Below are 22,555 nucleotides of genomic sequence, written 5' to 3' on the forward strand. Positions count from 1 at the left end.
TGTACATAATTGGTTCAATGACTGGACAAGGGGAAGAAGCAACAAGGAAGCCTGCCTTTTCTGAGTAACTGAGGACCATATTTTCCTCACCATCCCTCTAATATAAAGTCATTGGTTGAAAGTCATTTAAGGTTACCTCCAAGATAAAAGCTCAAATCCTGATGAATATCTTCAAGTTGTTCCTTTTTTTCAATCCCCAGTAGTTTTTTTGAAATAAAGTCCACCATAAATTTGCTTGAATTGCTCTTATCTCAGCTTCTTTTGAGTCAATTTTTCCTTGCAGGCAGCGAGGAACTTCTTAAGTGCCAACAGGAGGGTTCTTTTTTAATGAATTTTCATGGTGTGGAACTACCTTCTAAGCCTCTCCTCTCTTCCCTAACACCCTACCATCAGTAGGAATTCTACTGCTATAGCGGGAGTGAAGATTGACTCCCAAGAGATTTAGTTGAAATCCTCCAAAGTTGTGACCCCTCATCTCCCTTGATCAATTTCCTAACAATCCTCTCCTCTCACAAAACACAAATGCTTGTTCATATCATTTGGATAGTGATAAACTGACATTTGTGCACAATATGAAAATAAGAACCACCAAGTGTTTTAAGGGGTGTGACCATGATTCACATGCAGATGGGACCACATGGTATGATGAGCCTAGATTCCAAAGAGCAAGGGTATATGATGCAAAGAGACCATTTGAAAACCAATGAGCTGGGTGTCTAGGCTCACACTGGCAAGCTAGGACTTAGGTGGGTATAGGTTTTTATGAATGGGGGTTGGACATGGTGAATAGAATTCTGGCTTCCTCTCAGAGTGCACATCCACCTCATGTGTAGTGCATTTTAACACCTAGAAAATCAGGACCTTAGGGTGTTAACCCCATTAACTTGTGAAAGCAGAATTTTTGTCTTCCTGTCTGTTATTTCTATCCTTAGCCCCACTGAGCCTAGACGGCTCTCACAAATTCCATATCCTCCAAAGAGTGTGCATACGTCACGTGTATGTGCAATTGTGTTTTGTGGTGAAGCCAAGATGCACACTTGAGTCTCTTTATTCGGAGTTCTTCTTACAGAGGTGAGTAACTAATAATATCATAATAAGTTGCTTGTTTGATAGAATTGCCAGAGAAACACAGGATACCAGTTAAATTTAAATTTCAGAAAACAGCAAACAAATTTACAGTAGAGGCATGTCCCAAATATTGCATGGGACACAATTTTCCTAAAAACTAATTCATTGTGTATCTTAAAATCAAGTTCAAGTGTGCATCCATTATTTGCTAAATCTGGCCACCTATTCTTTCATGTACTTTGAATTTTAAGGGACTGTAGAACTGCTTGTTCTAAGAATCTAGCCTCCAGAAATAAAGAGGAACCATGTTACCAGTACAAAGACAATCACTGTAGTATATATAAATAATATTACATATAAAATAAATATATTGGAACATGTATTAATTTTTAACCAGAAGAAAAAGCCGAGAGCGTTTTGTAAAGATGAAAATAGCATGCATTTGTTTTCGGTTGCATGATACATCTCTGGGGAGATTGAAAGGAAACAGACAACATTGGCGTCCTTTGGAAGACTGTGTTCAGAGGGGCAGGAAGCAGGAGAGACTCCTCACTGCATTTTTCGTTTTGCACAATTTGACTGTGAACGATGCAAAGGCATAACTTGTTTAAAACATTATATTAAAGTCAAAGGTTAACAATTAAACATTGAACATAAAACTCTGAGAGACAAAAAGTAGTGATTTCTGGTCTTGCCCTGTAGGTTGCAGGGCCTTGCCCTGATGAACTGGAGCAAAGAGGGTGGTTTGTAAGGCTGGGCCGGCTGCATCTGCAGGGCTCCCAGCACTGGGCAGAACTTGGGGCCACAGGACTGCTTCCTAAGGAATGATGTGCACACAGCAACCGAACATGCTGCCTCTGCTGGGTCAATACTAATTTCAAACACTGGGTTCTGTGCGGCCATAAATTCCGAATATTTTTTCAGGCTGTATGGTCTGAATTTTGTTCAGAAAGTGTAGCCTGTGTTGAAGTCAACCAAGACCAGAAAGGAAACAGGTTGAGGGACCCAAAACTAGGGCGATGGATCAAGAAAGGAGATAAGGGCACATCAGGTAAAGACTTTGTGCTGTGAATCTAAAAACACCAAAGTATGCAGTGCCTAAGAGGCACACACCAATTGTGTTGCCTCTTAAATTTGAAAGGAACTGCGGGTTCTTGCCTACCTATCAGAGCCCTCCATGGAATGCCCCCCCACCCCCACCCCGGCCCACCGGTCCTCGGCCCCTCCCCCGCTGCAGAAGGTCTGGAGCCCTACATTCTACAGTTCAAATCCAAACCTTCCCTCCACTGGATGCTGAGCAGCTGTTGGAGCAGCTCACTCTCTGGATCCTCAACTTGACTTTTCTCACTGTGGAGGCTACTAGGCAGCAGTGGTCAGTGAATGAGCCTGGGGGATGGCTTCAGTAGGAGGTAAGACTATAGATTGGAGGGGGGATGTTTTTAAACACAGAGCTGTCCCTCAAAACTTGGGGTTAAACTGTGACCCTGGGGAAACACGGTTTGACTGAAGTAGGGGAGGGAGCGAGCACTGGACCTCAAGGACCTGTCACCCGGGGAGGCTGGGAGCCCATGGGAACCTGTGAGGGCACTGGCAGGAGGGCTCCTAGAGGTGGGTCAGGGTGGCTCAGGGAAATGCCTGGGTGTGGAGAAAGGACGGCAGCAGGCATGTGGGCTCTTCCCAGAGGGGAGACAAGCCACTGCCACGTGTGTGGGGGGAGGAGTGGGCGATGTCGTGGGGGTGGCACAGGGAGGGTCATGGGAAAGCCTAGTCCTGTGTGCTGTTCTTCAGGCACCTGGAGCTTGCCCCGCAGTATCTTTCTAAGGGACTTGACCTGAGTTCACTAGAGCTAATGGGGGCTGTGGGAGGGTGTTAGCCAGAAAGCTGTCCATGGGGCTGTCTGTGGCCAAGTCCACAATGAAATGTCCTCTCAAGGGCTGGGCTGGAAGGTCCTCCAACTGCTGCAGCCCAGAGCTTCTCCCCTGCTTCTGGCCCAGAGCTCGCCCCTCCTCAGCCCAGGGAGCTGCTTGTTGGCTTGGATTCCACAGGGGCAGGGCGGCCGGGTAACTTCCACCAAGAGAGGGCCCGGCTCCCTGAGCTGTCCCGAATCGTCCCCGCTGTGGCCACCCAGGTCTTCAGACCGACTTCCTCTTGTCGAGCATCTCATGGCGCACCCTCTGCCCTGCCCTTTACCTTTGAGATGAGGGGTTTGCTCAGAGTCTACGTCCCTGCTTCAGGGACAGAAAACAGGTGTGGAGCATGGGTGGTGTCCCGTGGAACATCTGCGAAGGTGGATTCATTTTTAAGGGGGAAGGGGAGTGCACAGGGGCAGAAAGACCATGGTCTGTGTCAGTAGTAAACGTCCGAGGCCGCCTGTCCTGAGGAATTAGGGGCACGCGGTGTGCAGCGTGGTCTCCTGGACTAGGTCTGCTCGAGTTCCTCTGAGCGGGGACGTGTTCAGACTACTGTGTCCCACAGTCACCGGCTCACACCTGCTTCCTACTGGGCCTTCACTTTCCACTGTTGGGAGCTGGAAGGGGAAGGACCTCACACAGTCTGCAGTCCCATGACCCATCTAACAGGACAGCAGCTATGGAAGTTTCTGGAAACCCCTACCGACAGCCCCACTTGGCCGCATTCCATGGCCCTTCTCTCACGCTCTGCTGCCATTGCTGGCTGTGAAATGACAAGCTCCTGAGGGGCCATTAGTCTGAGCGCTGGGGCCGAGTGGCAGGACCTGGCCCGTGTTGAGTGTTCACTGCTGGTTCTGACACACATGTGCATGCTGGTCAGTGCGTTCAGGGGTCAGATCAGGGTCCCTGTGCCTTCTTGTGGGGAGACATTACTCAAGTGTTTCTGTGTTGTTGTGCAAGCCCAGGGCAGAGAGGGGGTGATTTATTGAGAAAAGGGAAGGCTGAGGAGCAGATGGGGCCCTAATATTTCAGACACGGCCTGTGCTCAGAGCCCCTTTGGGTGCCTAGAACTTACCTGGGAGAAGGTCACTACCGGGGTGGGTCTGCCGGGGGTCGTTGCCCCCAGAGCAGACTGCTACCCAGGGCCATGCCTCTGAGGCTGGCAGGGTCGGTGCCAGGGAATCCTTAGGGCGGCTCTCAGGGTCAGCGCTGGCTGGGGCGGTTTCTTCTCGCAGACCGTGGTCAGGGAGCCTTGGCGATGGGGAGCAAGCTCTCCAGTGGAGTAATTCCCAACTGGAGGTCAGAGCGGGACAATGACCTGAGGACATGTGCCACCGCCGCAGTCTGCCCGTCCCAATGGCCTCCCCTGGGAGACTCACTGCTCTGACTGCCCAGGGGCTACAGGGGGCCAGAGCGCCTCAGTGCTGTTTGCTGGTTCCCCTCCTCCCTTCACCCTTTCCTTTGTCTCAGCAGCATCTGCAGTGCTGGGAGCGGATGTGACCCTGAAGCCCGGTGCCTCCGTGACTCCTTTCATGGCACAGCCCTTTTCCCCGCCCACTACTGGCCCCGCCCACCGGCCACCTGGGGAGCAGCACCTGCCGCCCCTCAGGACCCCGTCATTCCCTCCTGGCCGCCCCCTGGTGCTGCCCACTTTGCCCAGGACACCTCTGGTGGCAGGAGATGCGGGTCAACGCCCCGCTGGGCCTGGGGCTTGTAACATCATGGACCAGGTCTGGTCAGAAGGGGGACGACCACAGCCCTCCCAGACTGAGACTATTGTCCTGACTCAGGCCCCCCTCAATGGGAGTACTCCAGGGGCCATCTGTGGGGGTGCTGTGTGTCCTGCACCCCTCTTCTTGGAAGCCTCTGCGGTGGAGACGATTATGCCCGCCTCGGCTTTTGGGGGCACCCAGGCCGGCGATGGAGGCTGGTGTCCCGGCCTTCCTCCTCAAGCTCCACCACCAGCTGCCCAGCTGGCCCCCATTGTCCCCTCAGTGAATGCTGGGGCTTCGAGGAAGGGTGGCCTGGCCACCTCCCAGTCCAAGACCTCGCCGGATGACTCCTGTAACCCCAACAGTGTGTACAAAAATTTCCGACGTTGGCAGCGCTTCAAGGCCCTGGCCCGGAGGCACCTTCCCCAGAGTCCTGATGCAGAAGCTCTGTCCTGCTTCCTCATGTGAGTGCCCTGGGCAGGGCAGGGGGAGCCTGGAGCTTTCACTCAAAGAGGCGCTGGGAGGGACCTGCAGGCTGGCTGATCCCCGGCCGCTGGCGGGAAGGTTGAGGGTGGGGTCCCTGCTCTCAAAAGGCACATTCTTAGCCACACGCATCACCCGCCGCATGTATGGCTTCCTCGCTTGTGTTTTACAACAACTGAGCTCACCGCCCTGAGTCCTGATCCTCCTCCTGGAGATGTAACTATGAGAGGCAGTTCCTCGCGCCTTCAGGCCCCTCATGACCAGACAATTCTACCTAATTCCGGGATGTGGAGAAGACTCCTTGGTCTAATGGTCTGTGCTAACCTGAGACGTGTCGGCAGGCTGCCTGGCGCAGGCCGTGTCTCCCTGAGGACAGGGTTATTGTTGTGAAAGGGCAGTCTTGACGAGGAAGCGCTCCATGGCCCGAGTGTCCCAGCGATGGGTTCGAGTGCAGGGTCACCTCCAGTCCTGGTTCCAGGGCTGGTGTGAATGTGAGGCCATGACAACAGCAGCTGGAAGGCTTGTCTTTGTACACAGACGCCTCCTCCGTCACCTGAGGCGCTCAGTCCTGCCGGGTGGGGGTGGGAACCTGGCGCCACTGAGCTGGGGTGGGCAGGCGGGTGGAGGCCAGGCTGCAGCCATGACTCACCCTGAGGCATTGCAGCCCGGTGCTCCGGTCCCTGTCCCGCCTGAGGCCCACCATGACGCTGGAGGAGGGAATGTGGCGGGCCATGCAGGAATGGCAGCGCAAGAGCAACTTTGACCGGATGATCTATTATGAGATGGCAGAAAAGTGAGTCAGGGTCCTTGGTCCCCACAGCTGTGTGTGTGTACGGGGCTGCCTGAGGGGCAGGGTCCAGCTGTGAGGTCTCAGCAGAGAGGAGAGTGGTGGGAGGGTGTCACTCAGCACGGGGTCCCCGCAGCCCACAGGCCCTTCTCTCCTGGGGAAGCCTCTCCCTCAGCTTCAGAGCGTGGGTGCTTCTGTCCCACCTCCCAGGAGCTCCCCCCTCCTCTGACCCTGACCCGTCCTGGGCTGGACATGAAGGCTCAGGACAGGCTGGGGAGAAGGTGCCATGCCCAGTGGGCAGACTCCAGCCAGAGGGGCTGTGCAGGAACGTGCTCAGCCAGCCTCCTGCCTCCCCAGTGTCCGGGCTCTGACAGCCCCAAGGCCCTGGCTCTCCCATCCCTCCACCCGCTGCTGCCTTTCTGGGCTCCCGGCGGCCTCCTTCTCAGCACAGCTGTGCCCCCCTCACCCCCAGGTTCATGGAGTTTGAGGCGGAGGAGCAGATGCAGTTTCAGAAGTTGCAGTTGAAGAAGGGGGTTCAGACCCAGCCTCCTCCTGCCCCACCGAGACCTGATCCTCGGGGGCCCCCAGCCCCAGTGGTGGGCGGGCAGCCAGGTAGGCCAGCACATTCCCACGGGAGCCCATGACCAAAGGGCCTAGGGAAGGCCACTGTCCCACCCACATGGGCCCTTCTCCTTCAGGGGGGCTTTGGGCTTTCAAGGGAAACAGCCCTGAGAGTCGGGCCTCTGACCCTTTGTCCCCATGGGGTCTGGACCTGGTCCACTTTCCCATCCCCTCTCCCCGCTCCCTGTCAAAGGCCCCACATGAAGTCTGCTGAGAAGCGGGCTGGCTGCGGCGCCCCTTGAGAGACTCTTGTCAGAGAGATTCGGTGGCTCCACACATCTTCACACATGACTCTCTTGGGTGCTCTCCCTGTCCTCTCTCCTCACATACTAGTAGTCACCAGGCTTTAGGTGGCCCCGACCCAGCCGCACCCATATTAATGCCCCCAACACTGCCCTCAGCATCGCATGCCCTGGAGGTGGGAGCTTTATCCCTCACGCTCTCTCCTCTTCCCTCTCTGCCCAGCGCACACTCCCAGGAAGGCCTTACCCAGTGCCCAGCCCATCCGAAGACACCAACGGCCCCAGGAGACAAAGTCACCCAATGAGATCCCCCCGGAGGCCGTGAGAGAGTACATGGACATCATGGACAATCTGCTGGGACTGCCGCACTCAGCCGCCGAGGCGCCAGGGGGAGGATGGGAAGATGAAGTAAAGGAGTGGCTGCAGGACGAGGGTCTCCTGAGCTACCTGGACCAGCTGTGCTCCCAGGAAGACTTTGTCACCCAGGTGGGCTGGCTGGCAGCTCCGGGTCTATAAGATCCCAGAGGTGGCGCTGCAGCACCCAGACCTGGGTTCTCCCAGGCTGATGGGATTGGGCTCTGCTCTTGGTTCCTGAGCTGGGTGCGTGAGAATTGTGTGTCTGTGCATGTGTGCGCTTTGTGTGGGTGTGGTGTGTGTGCTGTGTTCATGTGTGTGTACCCCTGTGTGTGTGTATGTGCATGTATGTGTTTCTGTGTGTGTACCTGATGACCAAGATGGAGTAAAACACCCGCCTGAGCAGGAGGACGGGTGGGTCTTGGCTTTCCCACTTGTGCTCCAGGCCCCGCTGACTCCCAGTTCGCTCCCTGCCAAGGGGCTCATGGCCGTTTCCTTCTGTCCCAGGTGGAGGCGGTCATTCACCCCCAATTCATGGAACAAATAATTTCCCCAGACGCACAGCAGGATCCCTTGGCCCTAGCTGAGGAGTTGGAGCAGGAAGAAGGGCTCACTGCTGCCCAGGTGAGCCAGGGGAGGGTGGGACCTTAGGGAGACGGAAGGGGGACTCCAAGTGAGCCATAGGACCCAGGGACCCCAGGGGAGTTAGAGGAGGGACTGGCTCTGGTGAGTCAAGGAGGGAGGAGCTCCAGGTAGATCGGGGGTTCAGGGGACCCAGGGGAGGGTGCACTCAGGTAAACCAGGGCAGGGAGCAACCCAGAACCAGGACACACATGCCAGTGTCCACACCACCCCTGCCTGCAGGCACCGCATGCTGGGGGCCAGCCCTGGGTGGGAGCGGGGCAGGACAACAAGAAGGAGAGGGCTACAGCGAGGAGGGGTGGGAGCCCAGAAGGGGAGGGGCCACAAGGCTGGGAATGTGGCACAGGGGACAGAGGAGAGACACATAGCTGTCATGGATTTAAGTCATGGTGTCACCTCCCCTCTCCTCCCCCCAGTGCTATTGTCCCATCACCCACATTCCTCCTCCTCTCACACACACGTGTGCAGCGCCAGCTCACTGTCCCTTCTTCCTCCCAGCTGGTAGAGAAGCGACTCCTGGCCTCCAAGGAGGGGGGCGTGCAAGCACCCCCGAGTCACGGTGCTCCCCTGTTGAACTCAAGTTCTTCTGAGTCTGAGATCGGCCAAGATGCCCAGAGGCATGACCGTGGCCCCCAGCTGGGGGTCAGTGACAAAGCCTGCCCACCAGAGACTGACTTCAAGGACCAGCAAAGGCGCGGCCCAGCAGACGCCCACTGGCCCAGGCCCCAGGCTTCTGCTATCTCTGCGGGGCGTCAGGAGCACCCACCACTCTGGGCTCGATGCCCCCCCTCTGCTCCCCAGGGCTACATGCCTGCTTACTGTGCACTGGTACCCAGGGAGGCCTGCGTCCCCAGAGAGGCCTCTCTTGTCAGAGAGACTCTTGAGCCAGACAGGTCCAGTGAGGATGAGGAGGACCTCCCCAGCTTGGCCTTCCTCTTGGGCTCTCCTAATAGCCTGTTGCCCTGTGGGCTCTCTCTGAGTCCTGTCCCTGCCTCAGGCCTTGCCTGCCCTGGAGGTCGGGGGCTCCGGGGAGCTGCCCAGTCCCAGTTTTTTCAAACACTAGGTCTCACCCGAGCTTCACCTGCAGCTTCCAGATCTCGGAAGCGTGCTCTGGGGGGAGGCCCCGCCCATGCTGAGAAGACCCCCCGCCCGGGGGCCAACCTGGGGATCTGTGGGAGGCCAGCACTGGCTCTGGAGCTGGTTTGCACCTCACAGCCTCAAAAGAAAAAGTGTGACCTGGCTGTCACAGAGAGGAGTAATAAGTGACACTGCAGCCAGTAGGGAGCAGTGGGTGTCTCTCCCACTTCCAGCCACCTGCGGGGCATGCTTCCTGTGACCTGGCTATCCCCCAGTGGAACCAAGGGCTGCTCCTCATCCCAGGGAAGTTCCTGGCTGACCCCAGGGATGATCCTGGCTGTTCTACTCACATGAGAAATAGGGATGGAAGGCAGGACCATTAGGGTGGGGGTGGGCCTGGGTTTGGGGGTAGGAGCAGCACCTTTGGGGCACTGTGTGTCAATTATGAATAAAGATGGTTTTGTTAAGACATTCTAGTGGCCACTATCTCCGTATTGGGTCTGCACTGTTCCATGGAGAGGGGACCTGACAGGAAGAAAGGGTGTGGTAGGTCACATGTGCTGTAGGTTCACAGATGAACCTCCAGTTCCTCTGTCCAGATTGGCAGGAACCCCTTCCAATTGCTCCTGGGAGCACACAGCTCTCTAATCCCCAAGGATCCATCCCATCATGCCTACTGCCAAGACCCAACTGGGTGAGGGGCCAACTGGGGCCTCCTATTGTCATCTGTATTCTGACCCTCTGGAGATGAGGAGCTTCTTTGGAGGCTTTCAGCCCTCCAGACCATTAACCAGTTTTATAGAAAAAATCTATCTGTGTCCTGGAAGCAGTCAGATAACAATGCTTGGAAATCCTACAATCTTCCCTAATTGCTAGAAATCAATTATAAGAAGAAAACTGGAAAACAGACAAACACATGGAGGCTAAATAACATGCTATTAAACAATAAATAGATTAACAACAAGATCAAGGGGGGCAGGCGGGGAGTAACAAGCAAGGCTAACATTTAGAATCAAAGGGGAGATAAAGAACTTCCCAGACAAGAAAAACCTTAAAAAGTTCATGACTACCAAACCAGTATTACAAGAAATGTTAAGGGAATTTCTTTAAGAATAAGAGGGGGAAAACATAAATATGAATAATACAATGGCAATGACCACATATATATTTGGATATTAACTCTTTATCAGATGTATCATTGCCAAATATGTTGTCCCATACAGTGGGATGCCTTTTCATTTTGCTGATGGTTTCTTTTGTTGTGCAGAAGCTTTGTATTTTCATGTACTCCCATTTGTTTATTTTCTTCTCAGTTTCCTTTGCCCTAGATATATCCATAAACATATTGCTATGAGAGATGCCTGAGATTATTGCTGTCTATGGTTTCTTCTAGGGTTTTTGTGGTTTCCTGACTTACATTTAAGTCTTTTATCCATTTTGAGTTTACTCTTATGTATGGTGTAAGTTGGTGGTCTAGTTTCATTTTTTAGCATGTATCTGTCCAATTTTCCCAACACTATTTATTGAAGAGACTGTCTTGACTCCATTGTATGCTCTTGACTCCTTTGTCAAATATTAATTGAATGTAATGGCTTGGGTCAATTTCTGGAGTCTCTGTTCTGTTCCATTGATCTATATGCCTGTTCTTGGGCCAGTACCAGGCTGTTTTTATTACAGTGGCATTGTAGTATAACTTGATATCTGGTATTGTGATTCCTCCAATTTTAATCTTTTTTCTCAAGATTGATGCAGCTATTCAGGGATTTTTTGATTACATGTAAATTTTTGGAGTGTTTGTTCTAGATGTGAAGTATGCTGTTGGTATTTTAATAGGGATTGCATTGAATCTGTAGATTGCCTTGGGTAGTATGGACATTTTAATGATGTTAATTCTACCAATCCATGAACACAGAATATTCTTCCACTTGTTTATATCTTCCTCTATCTCTTTTTTCAATGTCCTGTAGTTTTCAAAGAACAAACCTTTTACCTCCTTTATTTAGTTTATCCCTATCTTAATTTTTTTTGTTGTTGCAATGGTAAATGGGATTGTTTGTTTAGTTTCTCTTTCTGAGAATTTATTATTGATGTATAAAAAAAAAACATAGATTTCTGGGTGTTGATTTTGTATCCTGCTACATTGCCAACTTCATTTATTAAATCTAATAGTTTTTTGGTGGAGTCTTTAGGGCTTTCTATGTATAATATTCTGTCATCTATGTATTGAGAGTTTTACTTCCTCTTTCCAATTTATGCCTTTTATTTCTTCTTCTTGTCTGATCGCTGTAGCTAGGATGACCAGTACTATGTCTTATTCCTATTCTTAGGAGAAATGGTTATACTTTTTGCCCATTGAGAATTATGTTTGCTGTAGATTTATCATATATGGCCTTTATCATGTTGAGGTATACTCCATCTATTCCCACTTGCTGAGAGTTTTTATAAAAAATGGATGTTGGATTTTGTCAACTGCTTTTTCTGCATCTATTGATGTGATCATGTGTGTGTGTTTTTAATATATTTTATTGATTTTTTACAGAGAGGAAGGGAGAGGGATAGAGAGTTAGAAACATCGATAAGAGAGAAACATCAATCAGCTGCCTCCTGCACACCCACTACTGGGATGTGCCTGCAACCAAGGTACATGCCCTTGACCGGAATCGAACCTGGGACCCTTCAGTCCACAGGCCAATGCTCTATCCACTGAGCCAAACCGATTAGGGCAATGATCATGTGGTTTTTGTCTTTCAATTTATTTAAGTGATGTGTCACATTTATTGATTTGCGAATATTGTACCAGCCTTGCATCCCTGGAATAAATCCCACTTGGTCATGGTGTATGATCTTTTTAATATATTTCTGGGTCCAACTTGCTAATATTTTGTTGAGGATTTTAGCATCTACATTGATCAGGAATTTTGGTCTGTAATTCTCTTTTTTGTAGTGTCTTTATCTGGTTTTGGAATTAGGATAATGCTAGCCTCATAAAAAGGGCTTGAAAGTGTTCCTTCCTCTTGGATTTTTTTGAATAGTTTGAGGAGTATAGGTGTTAGTTCTTTTTTGAATGTTTGGTAAAACTCCCCTGCAAAGCCATGCAAACACAGGCTTTTGTTTCCTGGAAGTTCTTTTATTACTGCTTCTATTTCATCAGTTTTTACTGGCCTATTTAGGTTTTCTGATTCTTCCTGATTCAGTTTTGGAAGATTGTTTGCTTCTAGGAATTTGTTCATTTCATCCACATTGTCCAGCTTGTTGGCATATAGTTCCTCATAGTATTTTCTTAAAATCCTTTGTACTTCTGTGGTGTCAGTGGTTATTTCCTGCTTTTGTTTCTGATTTTATTTATTTGGGTCCTCTCTCTTTTTTTCTTGATGAGATTGGCTAATGGTTCAGCAATCTTGTTTATCCTTTCAAAGAATTAGCTCTTGGTTTCATTGATTTTTTTGTATTTTTTTCTCTATATCATTTAATTCTGCTCTAATCTTTATTATATTCTTCCTTCTACTTACTTTGGGCTTTTCTTGTTCAATTTCTGATTCTTTAAGTGGTAGGGTTAAATAGTTTATTGTTAATTTTTCTTGTTTTTAGAGGTAGGCCTGTTGTGCTATGAACTTTCCTCTCAGGACTGCTTTTGCTGTGTCCCACAGATTTGGTGTTATTGTGTGTTCATTTTCATTTGTTTCCAGGAAGTTTTTGGTTTCTTTCTTGATCTCATCAGTAGCCCATTCATTGTTTAATAACATGCTATTTAGCCTCCATGTGATTGAATGTTTTTGAGTGTTTTTACTATAGTTGATTTCTAATTCTATTTCACTATGATCTGAGAAGATACTTGATATGATTTTAATCTTGTTGAACTTGTAGAGACTTACTTTATGTCCTGTCTTAGTGGTCTATCTTTGAGAATCAGAATCACCCATGGGCACTTGAGAAGAATGTATATTCTGCAGCTTTGGAGTGAAATGTTCTATAAGTATTAATTAAGTCCATCTGATCCAGTGAGTCCTTTAGAGTCACTGTTTACTTGTTAATTTTTGTTCTGGAATATCTATCTAGTGAAGTCGGTTGGGTGCAAAAGTCCACTACTATGACGGTATTGTTGTTAATCTCTCCCTTAAAGTCCTCTAGAAGTTTTTTTCTATATGTTTAGGTGCTCCTATATAGGATGCATCTATGTTTACCAGGGTTATATCCTCTTGTTGGATCTATCCCTTTAGTATTATGTAGTGACCTTTGTTGTCTCTTGTGATGGCCTTCATTTGTAAGTCTATTTTGTTAGATATGAGCATTACTATACCAGCTATCATTTCCATTTGCATGGAAAAAAAAATTTCATCCCTTCACTCTTATCCTGTGTGAGTCTTTTGTTCTGAGGTTTTTGTATCCATTCAGCTACCCTATGTCTTTTGACTGGAGCATTTACATTTAAAATTATTATTGACTAGAGGCCTGATGCAAGAAATTCGTGCAAGGGGCTCAGCCCTCGTAGCCCCAGCTGCCTCAGCCCTCAGATCCCCAGCTGCCTCAGCCTCCCATGGCCCTGCCCACTGTCATTCTGGAAAATAGTACAGAAGGTTGTTCCACTGTCTGGTCTAATTAGCATGTTAGCTCTTTATTATATAGAATAGGTACATATTTATTGCCATATTAATTCTGTATACCTAGGTTTCTCTCTCTATTTCTTCTCATTATAGCAGTCCCTTTATTATGTCTTGTAATGCTGGATTGGTGGTGATGAACTCCTTTAGCCTATTTTTTGTCTGGGAAGATCTTTATTTCACAGTCTATTTTGAATAATAGCTTTGCTGGATATAGTAATCTTGGTTTCAGATCCTTGCTTTCCATGACCTTGAAAACTTCATGCCATTTCCTTCTGGTCTGTAAAGTTTCTGATGAGAGATCAGATGATAGCCTTATTGGAGCTCCTTTGTAGGTAACAAATTGCTCTTCTCCTCTGCCTTTAGATTCTCTCTTTGTCTTTAATTTTTGGGAATTTAATTATGATGTGTCTGGGCATGGGCTTGCTTGTGTGTTCTTGCTTGGGACACTCTGTGCCTCCTGAACTTGTGTGACTTTTTCCTTCAGCAGGTTAGGGAAATTTTTTGCCGTTATTTCTTCAAACATGTTTTCCATCCTTATCTCCCTTTCTGCCTCTTCTGGTAACTCTACTATGCAAATATTGCTATGTTTCATGTTGTCACACAGATTCCTTAAGCTGTCTGTCTGTTTTTTTCATTGCTTTTTCTTTTTGGTTCTCTGGTTGAGTGATTTTTTCTACCCTGTCTTCTAATTCACTGATATAATCCTCAGCTTCCCTTAATCTGCTGTGATTTCCTTCCAACGTGTTCTTTATTTGTGCTATGTCATTCTTTATTTCCATTTTCATATTTACAATATCTTTTCTCATGCTGTTGAGCATTTATACCATCATTATTCTGAACTCTATCCTATATGATAAAAGGCTAATATACAAATTGACCGAAGGGCAGAACAACCAGTCACTATGATGTGCACTGACAACCAGGGGCCAGATGCTCAATGTAGGAGCTGCCCCCTTGTGGTCAGTGTTCTCCCATAGGGGGAGTGCTGCTCAACCAGAAGCCAGGCTCATGGTTGGCGAGCGCAGAGGCGGTGGCAGGAGTCTCTCCCACCTCCGTGGCAGTGCTAAGGATGTCAAACCGCTGGTTTAAGCCCACGCTCCATGGGTAGTGGGCTTAAGCTGACAGTCTGACATCCTTTGAGGGCTCCCAGACTGCAAGAGGGCACGGGCCCAGCTGTGGGAGCCCCTGAGTGCAGGAATTTTGTGCACCAGGTCTCTGGTATCAGATAAATTTCTTATTTCCTTTTTATTTTTCTCTTCTTCTGGATAATTCTCTTGTTCTTTCATTTTGGGGTTTTATTTGTCTCATTTGGGATGTCTTTTTGGGTTTGTGACTATGTATTAGGTAGATCCGCTACATCTCTCAATCTCTAGTACAGGATAGTGTCAAATGCTGTTTGAATTTAGTCTTGAATAGCCCTCAGGCAATCGTCCACAGGTGTGGCAAGAGTTTTGCCAATAAGGTGGAGCATTTGCTTCTGCCTGGAAGCTAATGGTTATTCTCAGTGTCATAATGGGCCTCAAAAACTCCATACCATAGGGCAAGGTGTTTTACAATAGGGAGGATTGACTGTCTTCCCCCCAGGCAAGATTGCCTGGATAGCAAATGTGTGCATGAGAAAGATGACTCAGTACAGGAAATAGAGGGTTCTGCATTCTGAGCTCTAACCCCAGAACCTCCAACCCTGGCTTCTGCTCACACAGCTCTAGTCCACTCTGCCCTTCCTCTGCCAGAACACAAGGTGAATGGCTGCAAATGCAATTTTGTGCATTGTCCTTTTAAGAGAGTGCCTGCATTTTCAGCCATCTCTCCCTGGAAGACAGCAACCCCACTGCTTTTCACACCGAGATATTATGTAAGCACCTTTCTCAGTTCTGGTGCTCTCTGCTGGGGAGCCCAGCTTGGGGATTAGACCCCAGAGTTCTCAGTGTCAACTCCCCATAACTGAAATATATCTCAGAAACTCAACTGCTGTCTGTGGGAGCCCAACCAGCCTTTTCATGCCTCCACTCTTCCTACCAGTCTCTATGTGGTCTCCACTTTCCATCCCTGGTTATCAGGGTTCTCTCCAGCCAGTCTTCAGTTGACTATTCAAGATTTTTTTTTGTATTTTTGTTGTAATTCCAGTTTGGTCCTGGAAGCATGTTGTGTAGCATCTGCTTACTCTGCCACCATTTTTGTTCTCTCCCAAAGAACCAACTTTTGAAAAGCCCCTTGGTCACTTAAAGATGGAAGCTAGTCACCAGATGACCAATAATGTGATTAAAGGGTTGAAACTTTCAGTCCCTATCTCTGACCTCCAGGGAGGGGCAAGGACTGGAGTTGAATCACCCCCAGTGGCCAATGGGTTAATCCTTCATGCCTATCTGACAAAGTCCCCAAAAAACCCAGAAGGATGGGTTCTGAGAGCTTCTGACACCTGGAGAAGTGGGGAGAATGATACTCTGGGAGAAGACATGGAATCTCCACCCCTCCCCCATCCCAGTCTGTGTATCACCTCCATCGGATGTTCCTGAGTTATATCCTTTTATAATAAATCAGTGATCTAGTGAATAGACTGTTTCTCAAAGTCCTGTGAGGTGCTCTAGCAAAGCAATCTGACCCAAGGAGGGGTGGTGGGACTTTCTGATCTATAGAAGCTGGGTAGAAGCACGGGTGATAACCTGGACTTGTGACTGGTGTCTGAAGTGGAGACAGGGGTGGGAGTATCTAGTAGGATGAAGCCCTTAACCTATGGAAGCTGATGCTTCTTCAGCAGACAGTGTTGGAACTGAGTTGAATTGAGGACACAGGGGTGATGTCGGAGAATTGTTTGTGGTGTGGAGCCTCCCCGACACACAAACTCTTAAGTTTGACCCTGCTAACTCATCCTGCAACCATTGTCCACAGGTTTTCAGAAATGAGTTCCCTGGTGTTCCCGAGTCTGTGTGCTGGGCTGCATGCTGCCTTCAGGAGGAAAACACTTCCCTCAGCTTTCTGGAATGTTCTCTCAAATTCTATATCTTCACAGAGGACCTATATGGTGTGTCTTTGCACTTAACATCTCCTGCCCTTATCCATGACTTTTTTTCATTTGCTGTCTCCTCAACCAGTGCATAACCATAGAGAGGATGGTGCCTCAGGGTTCGCAGCATTAGGAAGGTTGAGAACCACTGCCCAAAGGGGTAGCGACCCACAGGTTGAGAACCGCTGTCCAGGAGAGAACTGCTGGCAGAAGTCATTGTTCCATTGCTGAGCCCTCCCCATCACAGAGCTATCAACCTGGCTCATACTGTTCACCTGGCCCCTGGTGACTCCCTGAGACTCTGCTCCACCCAACTTGCAGGCTCATCCAAGCCATTTCCAGTGGCTTTTCCATAGAACTGGCTTCTCTTGCCTCAGGCTTCAGACTTTTCTAAAATCTGTCAAACAAACAGCAGCTGGTCTCAGTGTGCCCTATACCTCTCAATAAGTGGCCCCAGGCTTGGCACTAGCAGTAGTCCACCTTGGTTCATAGCTTGGCCTCCTCTGGGCATCTCCAAGCCCAACACAAGTAGCAGCCATCTGCAGATTGCTCTGTAGCTTAGGCTTGGTGACCCCAGGTGGGGCACAGGCACTGGCTAACTTTGCACCTCCAGGGAGGCCCCAGAGTCAGTGCAACTGATGGTCAGCTTCAGTTCATGCCACATTACAACCCTACCACCTCTATGAGTGACACACTCAAGGGGCAGCCAAAATGAAGAGAAAAAGAAACACGTCTCGAATGAAAGAAGAAATTTCCAGAAAAAAACTAAATGAAATGGAAGCAAGCAAACTACCAAACACAGAGTTCAAAATAATGGTTATAAGGATGCTCAAAGAACTTTGTGAGAACTTCAAGGAACTTAGTGAAAATTTCAAGAAACTAAGTGAGAACATCAACAACAAAAAATGTACAAGTCAGAAAGGAAGGCTACACTGACTGAAATTTAATTTCCAGGGAAACAGTAGAGGATTCTGAGAATCAAATCAGCAATTTGGAATATGAGGAAGCAAAAAATACCCAATCAGAATAGCAAAAGGAAAAAAGAATATAAAAAATGAAGATAAGGTAAGGAACCTCGGGGACAACTTCAAGTGTACCAACATTTGCATCGTGAGGTTCCTGGCAAGAGAAGAGAGAGAGCAAGAAATTGAAAACCTATTTGAAAAAGTGATAGAAAACTTCCCTTACCTGGTGAAAGAAAGAGAAATACATGTCCAGGATTCTCAGAAAGTCCCAAACAAGAGGAACCCAAAGAGGCCCACACCAAGACACATTTTAATTAAAATGCCAAAGTTTAAAGACAAAGAGAGAATCTTAAAAGCAACTAGAGAAAAGCCATTAGTAACCTACAACAGAGCACCCATATGACTGTCAGCTAATTTCTCAACAGAAACTATGCAGGCCAGAAAGGAGTGGCAAGAAATATCCAGAGTGATGAATAGCAAGAACCTACAACCAAGATTACTCTACCCAGCAAAGCTATCATCTAGAATTGAAGGTCAGATAAAGAACTTCACTGACAAGAAAAAGCTAAAGGCGTTCATCACCACCAAACCAGTATTACATGAAATGCTGAAGGGTCTTCTTGAAGAAGACGACAAAAAAAGATAAAAAATATGAACAATTAAATGGCAATAAATACATATCTATCAACAATTGAATCGAAAAATCAAAATACACAAACAAGAAATCTGATGAACAAAATAAACTGATGAACAAAATAGAACAAGAGGCATGGAAATGTGGAACAGACTGAGGAATCTCAGAGGGAAGAGGACTGGGGGAGAGAGTAACCAAAGAACATACATGCATATATGCTTTACCCAGGGCCCAGACAATAGGGTGGTGAAGGCCTGGAGCGAGTCAGGATCCAGGTGGAGGAGGGCAATAGGGGGGAAAAGGGTGGGACATCTGTAATACTCTCAACAATAAAGATTTTTTTAAAAAGAATTCACCAGTGGAAGGAGCAACCACATCCAGCAACTTGGTCTTGTGGAAAGGAAATCTAAAGGAGCGATGTCATTCCTGGTTTGGCCCATGGAGGACAGTCATCTGTGCAATCTCCCCCTTCTCCCCTCTTGCCCCAAAACAGACCAGAGGAAGCAGATCTCGCTCTCTGCTGCTCAGCACACACACCCACACCAGCCCTGGGCACTGCAGGCCACGTTAAAAATAAATGAAAGAGCGCCTTCCCAAACAGGTCAGGAAAGCAATCACATAGGGAAATAGTGATAATTATTTTAATTTAAAATGTCAATAATACTTTTCAGTAAACAAAATGTTTTTTTTTTAAAAAAAAAAGCTGGACTGAGCCCAGCTCGTTCAATTCCCATCAGGGCATGTGCCCCACCTTGATTCCCCAGTAGGGGCCATGCAGGAGGCAGCCAGTCAGTGTTTCTTCTCATCAATGTTTCCATCTCTCTATCCCTCTCCCTTCCTCTCTCTCTAAAACAAATTTTTTTAAAATAATAATAACAAAAATAAAAGAATTTTTAAAAAGCTGGACTGAAAACTATTCTCATATATTGAAGAGTTAGTGGAGTATTATATACACTACTACAAATTAATAAGAAAAAAACTATGCAAATGATGGGTTAACTGCATTGATCACTACGTGCAAGAATGATTCACTGTGCCAATATTCATGGAAGGTCAAGTCAAGACAGTAACAAGGCATCATTTTTCATTAATCAGGTGGCAAAGTTTTTCAATATTGTAACAACCTATGTTGGTGAGATTGTGGAAAAACTGGTCTTTCCTACATTCTGAGCAGGAAGATCAATTACTGCAATTTTCTGGGGGGCAGGGGGCAGCGGGGTGTACGTGGACAAATTTTCTAAAACCCTCTAGCTCGGCATTTTTACTTCTAGAACAACTTTTTAGAAATAAAAGTGGCTGTTTGTGAGACGTGAATAATATCTCACTAAGGACAACAGGAAAACCTGGAAACAACTAAATTGCCGATTGATGGGACGATGAATCTATGCTACAAGAGATGGTTTAATTAGTACAAAGATTAAGAAAGGCCTATATGTATTGAATTAGAAAGATTCCCATTCTATATTGTAAGTGGGAAAAAATCTCGGAACATTACATATCGCAGGCCCCTCTCTTTGTGACTGAGTCTGTGTGGACCCGCACAGTGTGTATGGGAGAGGAAGAAATGCCTGCTCTGAGTTAGAAAACTTAGGAAGGTTCCCAGCAACCTGCCGGCTTTGACACCCTCATCAGATTAGAGAAAGGAGAAATGAAAGGGCTGTTAATGCTCCCTAACGCTCCTCCTACACCTGCGTCCCTTTCATCATCCTGCAGCCATCTATTCCTTTTATCCTGTAAGTTCTCCCCGGACAGAAGCAGTCTTCCATACAGATGCAGGGAAAAGCCAGCGAAATGGATTAAGTTAATTGCTCTTTTCTTCCTCTTGCCTGTATGTATTTGCAAACATTTCTACAATGAAATACTGTTGGAAAAAGACACGCATACAAGCAAGACAAGACTCATGTTCATATTGGCAAATGGTGTCTGTTGGCACTTTCTGGTGCTGGTGAGCAGAAGACCTCAGGGGACATCATTGTCACATGACCAGTTGGTGCCTGCAAACACCCCCGACCCCCACCCCCAGTTTCTAGGGGCCGAGGGTGGTAGAGGGCAGGTGTCCTCACTCATTCACCCACCTCTGCTCAAAGAAGGCTGTGCGTCCGCTCTCTGCTAACGCCACACTGGTCACCTCGAGGGCTGCAAAGGTGGCAGGCACGCCGGCAGGTGCCGCAGCCCCACTGACAAGCAGCTCTTCAGACACTCCTGAGCTCCTTCTCCGCTAGGGACTGTGCTTTTGAAATGGCCCTCACCACGCGTCCGGCTGGGTCGGATCAGAGGCCGCCTCCGGGGGGAGAAAGCAGGCACACTTTTGAGGAGTAGCTCTTCCCCCCAAGAAAGTGTCTGGGGCACAGGGTCAGGAAGGCGCCCCGGCTCTCCCGTGCAATCCCCCGCATCTCACAGCCCGAGAAGCCAGAGGGAGAGGCAAAGCTGCCCAAATGGAGGGGCGGAGACAGCATTTACACCCACATCGTCTGATCCATAATGGGCCCAGGACACAGCCCACCAGACCCTTCCCCCTCTCCCCTCACCCGCTGCTTGCACATTGCTGGCCCACTCTCCCAGCCTCCCTTGCGTTGGGGAATGTGAGTGTGGGTGCCACTCGACACTGTCACTGCTAGTTCGCTGGGAGCCCTGCCAGTCCTCCTGCTCTCTCCCCCCAGGTCCATGGGGGGCAGGTGCCCCAGATGGTGGCGGCCCATCGCAGGAGGGAGAAACACACTTGGTGGGGTCCGCGCTGACCCCAGTTCTTCGGCAGCTAGCCCTTGTGACCGCAGTGAGTCCTCTGTTTCCCCCAGCCGGCATCATGCCCCCAGTACAGCATTTGCTATGGGGAGTTTGCTGAGAGTTATCAGTACCCACGTGTTTTATTCACACTCATGCTTTCCACCTGATCCATGTGACCAGTGAATGCGGGGTGACAGAAGGCGTCTGGATGTGCTTACAGAAATGAGTCACTGTAGAACCAGACGGTGAGTCTAGCCCCTCTGGGTGAGAGGGGTCCCAGGCTCCTTGGCAACCACACAAACATTGGCATCTACAAGTTATAGGAATCTGATGGCAAAATGCACCAGAGACCATCCATATACAATACGGAAGGGACACGCGGTGCAGGGAAGATGCAAATGGAGCAGGAAAGACCACCCTGAAGGAACAGGGATCCGTAAGAGAGTAAATCCTGAAGCCCAGGGGCTGAAGGAGCAAATAAACAGCCCGGTGGCTCGGAACCCCCACTCTCGACCACAAGTCCTTTGAGGAGGCGGGAGCGGGAGCCGGGGCGAGGACTGTCCTGCTGTGCGGGTGGCACACCGCCAGGCTCCTGCACGAGCACCCTCACCCTTAGACATATGCTTTCAGGGGGAGGATTCCACAAGTCAAATCCATTTAACTCATATCTCTGTGTGGGGGAGTGGTGTGCATTCCTAAAGTGGGTGGCTATTGAAGAACACTTTTCCAAAAATGTTATACTGGGTTCTGCCCCACCCACAGTCTCAAGCATCTTTGATTTCCAGGTGTTCACATTTTGACCTGGGTTTGCATCTCTTTAGATGCTCAGCGGCTTTGTGCACATCTTTTTCAACAATATTTGATGGCGCAGAAGGAAATCTGGGTGTGAAAAAGTCACTTCGCCAGCTGTACGTGTGTGCGCCTCTCTGTGTGTCCAAGTGCTTCCTCAAATGTTAGCGCTGGTCTTACCCTTGCTTGAGGTCACATTTATAACTTTGAATAACTTTCTTGATTTGTAAAATGGGAATGTTTGGGGGTTGGTAAGTGGACAGGCTCAGCGCAGGTCGCCTGTGTCCTCGGGGTCAGATGCAGGGAAAGGGAAGCATGGGGTGCACTTTGCCCTGTGGGTCCCAACTGTTCTCCGGGTCCCTGGGTCTCCCTCCTGCTCCAGGGCTCTTGCTCTCCCCACCATGTGTGCAGCCGGTCTGTCAACAGCCCTGCAGCGACTCCAGGCCAACCACTCACACAGAGGCCGCACGGAGCCCAGCCTTCCCAGGCCTGCCACACTGCCACTGCGCACTCACAGGCTGTCATTATTCCCAGCTCCCCCTGCAGCTGTGTAAGGCCCAGTGCTCACACACGCACACACACGCACACGCACAGTCCATGTCACTGCAAGCAGTTTTATTTCCCAGATGAAAGCTAATTAATATGGTACCTACTTATATAAAAACCGTGGGTATAACATCACGTCCAGAAGCTCGACCAACCAGAAGGAAGTCAGTCCTGCAGGGGTCGTCTTGGAAAAGGCTGCGCCCTCCCTGAGCTGTTTCCCGTGAGGCCTGAGGGAAGAGCCCACCCTCAGAGCACCAGGAGCACCCAGCAGCCCTCAGTCCTGGGTTGCTGAGGCGGAGGCCACGGCCTGGTAGAACTCTGGGTCTGGCCCAACAGGGGGCGTGGCCGGCCTTCAAACCAGACCCTGACAGTAGGGAGGAGGCAGCCCCATTCCTC

The 22,555-nt window shown here is 48.9% G+C and overlaps 1 protein-coding gene across 1 annotated transcript; it reads left to right on the forward strand.

Moving 5' to 3' along the window:
- Positions 1–4,236: 4,236 nt before the first annotated feature.
- On the forward strand, positions 4,237–9,085 carry LOC308528419 (NUT family member 2G-like; the record flags this gene model as incomplete). Its single annotated transcript, XM_081104018.1, has 7 exons — positions 4,237–4,306; positions 4,452–5,154; positions 5,838–5,966; positions 6,433–6,572; positions 7,047–7,309; positions 7,685–7,801; positions 8,318–9,085. The coding sequence occupies 7 exons, from the start codon at positions 4,237–4,239 to the stop codon at positions 9,083–9,085; spliced, it is 2,190 nt and encodes a 729-aa protein (XP_080960144.1).
- Between the last annotated feature and the right edge of the window lie 13,470 nt (positions 9,086–22,555).

Source organism: Myotis nattereri, assembly GCF_964212035.1.
Source record: "Myotis nattereri genome assembly, chromosome: 12".
In the NCBI taxonomy this organism is placed as follows: Eukaryota; Metazoa; Chordata; class Mammalia; order Chiroptera; family Vespertilionidae; genus Myotis; species Myotis nattereri.